At 48.7% G+C, this 5,000-nt stretch overlaps 1 protein-coding gene across 1 annotated transcript in view; it reads right to left on the bottom strand.

Annotated features, from left to right (window-relative positions):
- LOC134450931 (cadherin-2-like) overlaps window positions 1-4,703 on the bottom strand; it is a 77,898-nt gene extending 73,195 nt beyond the window's left edge. The window contains exon 1 of the mRNA XM_063200986.1: window positions 4,442-4,703. Coding sequence (XP_063057056.1) covers window positions 4,442-4,489 — 48 coding nt within the window. The 5' untranslated portion in view covers window positions 4,490-4,703. The remainder of the gene's footprint in view (window positions 1-4,441) is intronic.
- Between the last annotated feature and the right edge of the window lie 297 nt (window positions 4,704-5,000).

Raw genomic sequence — 5,000 nt, 5'->3', positions numbered from 1 at the left:
GTATCACTTTAATAGCTATTTCCTGTGAAGCACCAGATTTTGAAGTGCAAGAGCACCGAGGATATCTTTCTCTTCTCTACAAACTAACCCTGCTCACCTCCACAGACCTTGTCATGCCTGTACAGTATGTGAAGGGTTCAGATGCAAAACCCTCTAAGTGGAATTTGTGATGAGTTGACAAAAAATAGACTGTATTTCTTTGAATGTAGGAAAACTTCAAAAATTAGTCCATGTCGTTTTGTTTGGGCTTGACTGGTTGTACTTGATAATAACATTTGGCTAAGTGGCTTTTTGATTGAGATTGCTTGGAGATAATACCTTATTTTCAGATATTTTTAATGGCTTTTAGAGGGTTTCGCATTTGAACTCTTCATCAATATATTCCTTCTGAGTCTGTTGCACCTGCTAAATGTAATGTAATATAGTATAATAAACACACTCAAATGCAAAAGTCTCTCTCTCTTGCTCTCGCTCTCTCTCTCTCTCTCTCTCTCTCTCTCTCTCTCTCTCTCTCTCTCTCTCTCTCTCTCTCTCTCTCTCTCTCTCTACCTCTGAGATGTACACAAAAGGATCAATAAGCCATTTGAATGACATACAGTAAGTAACACGAAGGGAAGCTGATTAGATAATGTGCTTTATCATAATGATGATGAGGCCTTATTTACATACTGTGATGCCCTGTCATGTCCAAGATAGAGTCATAGAGATATTATAAATAGCATGTTAACATACAATGATATGCTATATCAGTAAAGATATCGCTACATAACACACTGTGATCATGTTGTGATAGTGTTGATGTAGTTCACCTCACTCAAAGGCATCAAAGAAGCACATGCATGTAACAACCAAACACAGCTGGTTGAGGTAGATGTGTAGAGAAAGTGTTTTATGCTGGGTGTGATTGTCAATGTGATTGTTTTTGTTGTTTCACATTTTCTTTCAATGCACGCTTCAGAAGAGCCAATGTATGCAATGGCAGAACACAGCATGTTGAGGTAGATGTGCAAAAAAAAGTCTATTGTGTTGGAAGTGATGATGTTTTGTTGTTTCTCGAGGCACGCTTCTACGTGTGTGTCTGTGTGCTTGGGTGTGTGTGTGTGTGCATGCGTGCGTGTGTGCATGTGTGTCTGTGCGTGCCTGCGCGTGAGCATGTGCGTGCGTGCGTGTCTGGTGTGTACTTGAAAGTCAAGACGGGGGCAAAACGGCTGAAGTCTCAGGGGAGTGCTGAAGAGAAAAACACTTTGAAGTGAGCAACAGCACTTGTTTACCACCACCCTCTCTCCTCTCCCTTCTCACACGGACACATTTATTGTGTGTATGAGTTACGTGAGAGAAAGAGAGAGAGAGCGAGGGGGAGAGACAGACAGAGAGACGGAGAGATAGAAAGAAACAGAATGAACAACACTCCGAAAGTCATTGCTGCGAAAGGCAATGCCTTGCTCTCCACCACTCTGCTCACAGGATTAACATAAGAGGGCTACCAGACAGCACCCCTCCTCCATCACACCCACACACACACACACACCCTCGTCCTCTCCTCACCCTCACCCTCCCCTCCCTCCTCTCTGAGATGCAGCACGAGGGAGCTGTTGGATCAAAGTGGCGGCCGGCATGTGTGTGTGTGTATGTGTGTGCTACTGTGCGTGTGTATGTGCATGTGCGTGTGTGTGTGTGCGCGCTCATTTGTGTGTGCGTGCATGTGTATGTGTGTGCGCGTGCGCCGTGTGTGTGTGTGTGCGTGCGTGCGTGTGTGTTTCTGACTGATGTTGGACAGAAATACATGAGCGACTCCGTTTAACATGATCAGAGCTGATGAGACGACACGCTTAAAATCACCAAAAGTACAAAAGCAACCCCTGGCTCAGCACTCCTCTTTGTGGTAGCCTATGTGTGGTGGCGGCAGGCGGCGGCCAGGAACAAACAACAAACCAACGAACGGCACAGTACGGCGATGGCTGATGACAATAACACGGTGAGCTGGACAGAGAAGCGCTCAGTCAACAACAAAACTCCACAGAGCCTATTCAGCCTCACACACACACACACACACACACACACACACACACACACACACACACACACACACACACACACACACACACACACACACACACACACACACACACACACACACACACACACACAGGCCAGCAATGCAAGCACACATACACAGTTATAGTCACACAGGCGTCCAAGCGCGTGCCTGCATACACACACACACACACGCACACACACACACACACACACACACACACACACACACACACACACACACACACACACACACACACACACACACACACACACACACACACACACCAAGCAAGCAAAATCAATTCCGAACCACTGAGGTGGGGTAGATTTAATTGCTCAGCAAACGGCAGTCCTTATCAATCATATTCATGGAGTCATTGCTTATAAGCTTCTGGAAATATATATGACCGTTCACTCTCTCTCACTCTCTCTCTCTGTGTGTGTGTGTGTGTGTGTGTGTGTGTGTGTGTGTGTGTGTGTGTGTGTGTGTGTGTGTGTGTGTGTGTGTGTGTGTGCGTGCGTGCGTGTGCGCCCAACATTTGCATAGGATCGATTGGCGTAAAATGCAGAAAATGCTCTTCAGGAGAGCCCGTGCGGTGCGAGTGTGTGGGAGTCCAGTGTGCAGCCCCATGGCAGCTTCATGGCATGGCGCGGGCAGGTCAGTGACTTACTGCAGCGGTTAGTCCACTGACCTGACTCGCAAGTCCATCTTCATCTGCCACGCAGCGGGACAGAAATCCAGTAGCCTAGTAGCACATATAGGAGGCGAGGCAGCCAGGGCAGTGCACAGTGCACACACAGCAGCTCAGCAGCGGTCGCCGTGACTGGCATTAGGATAACAACCATCACGGCGGTTTCGTCCAGCTGCACAAAACTGTCTTTTCACACCAACCACCCTAACGCAATGTAGCCTAAACGTGCGGTAACTGGAAGTCGCCTGTGGTTTCCCAATCTGAAGACCGAAAGTCCTTAATGGGAGATAAATTAGATAGAGGAAATGGTTGATGTCCTGAATGGCTTTAGGGACCAACTAGAGCTTCACATACAATTCGCCGAATTTAGATTGGTGTTCCATTGGCGCGCGCACAATACAGATGTGTATTGGCCGACTGACATTTCTCTAGCAAAAGGTTCCAACTTGTGCCCACGAGCTACGTCTGCATTGACTCTCATCCAGTACCCCCCACCCCCCCGCCCCTCTCTCTCTCTCTCTCACACACACACACACACACACACACACACACACACACACACACACACACACACACACACACACACACACACACACACACACTCACACACACACACACACACACACACACACACACACACACACACACACACACACACACACACACACACACACACACGAAAAAGAGAGTGAGGAAAAGGACCAACCACTTTCAAAAGCCTCCAATACTACGCATCACTGGAGAGAACTCGGTCACGGTGGGTGCAGTGACTGTGTGTGTGCTGACAGCGGAAGAGCATGGCTGTCCAGCCCATCGCGTCGCTCATTAACGAGTTGTTGTAACCTCTGCCAGTAATCAAGGCGGCTTGCGACCTTTATTATGCTTGCTAAATAAACCCGAATAGACACGCCATAATAAACACTTCTATAGCCTACTGACCGGCCGCCCAGTCGCAGGCCAGGCCGCCTGACCGGACAGAAACGGGACAGCTCAGCTCAGAGCTACAATGGACAGCTACCCAGCTTCCGACCATCCTTATCCTTGCACAAACTCAGCAACCGCCACTAGGTACAAGCCCATTCGCACTCAGCTAGGCTACTCACACATAACCAAACAACCACTCTCTTGCGCGTGAAGAATTTATTTATGAACGACTACACAGTAGGCTACGAGAAGGAAAACACTCGTAGTTAGCCAGCCTGCCTCACTAACAGTCAAAGAGATTAGCGGGAGGCCATTGGGGGGTGAGTAACTGCGGCTTGTCCCAGTAAAAAATCTCCCGCAGTTGAGAGCATGGATCTATATGCCTTGTTCTCAAACCTCAAACCGGATAGCTTTTTCTATTTAAACCATTTACGCACCCATCACAAAATGCAAACGCCTGCCAGCCAAGTGCACAGTAGACACTGATGTGCATTCTATGTTGTCTATGTGTGTTTGCGCTCGTATACGTATAGCCTATGTAGCCTATTTGCAATGTTGTTTGAGGACATGGAATCAGGGCGCCGTAATGAACCGCCTGGGCTACCGATCTTACACTAAGCTGGTACGGAAAACTGGTGTCATAGCGGAGCTGCAACGCTACTGCCAAACACCCAGAATAAACCGAACAAGCAGAAAAGGGCTGGTCAACCATCTGTCGCGGCGCTATACTGTCAAATCAGCAGCCTCCAGCTTCCTCCAGACCGCTGTCTCCATACGGGATTGCTTACCTGCAGAACCGCAAGGAGCATCAGCATCGTGCTCCGGTTAAAATCCATTGCCGTATCCAAATACGCCCCTGGTTGCGCGCGGGTTGCTTCTACTCCACTATTTGTTTTTTTCCGTTGAAGCCCGCTACCCTCTACGATGTTTCGTTCAACAGAATCCGCATGTAATTACGCGAAACCTCCTCTCCTCGTCCTCTCCTTCGCGCACACCCTCTAGCTCCCGAAACAGAATGGATGGCTCGCAGTCTCTGTGCACGTTGCAGCTCCGTTCCTCTTCCCCTCTCTCTGTGTCTCTCTCTCTCTGTCTCTCTCCCTCAACTGTTCCCTCTCAGTCCAAATGGCGCCGCCTTGTGGCAAACGTGGTATCAGAGCGAGGTGTTTCTCCACATCCCTACTTTTACAGTCTAGCGTTTGAGTACTACACCACCCACCCCCTTACCTCCTATCCCCCCTACCCTCATTGTCATCCCCGGAAGTCGGACTCCAACAGAGACCCCTCCCCCATCCTCAACATAACAAAAGGAAAATCTTCCTCCCTTCTCGCCTCAGCTCCACGCAGCCT

The sequence above is a fragment of the Engraulis encrasicolus genome, chromosome 6 (genome assembly GCF_034702125.1).
Source record: "Engraulis encrasicolus isolate BLACKSEA-1 chromosome 6, IST_EnEncr_1.0, whole genome shotgun sequence".
Classification (NCBI taxonomy): domain Eukaryota; kingdom Metazoa; phylum Chordata; class Actinopteri; order Clupeiformes; family Engraulidae; genus Engraulis; species Engraulis encrasicolus.
The sequence above is the reverse complement of the archived record's forward strand: the minus strand, read 5'-3'. Positions and strand labels throughout refer to the sequence as shown.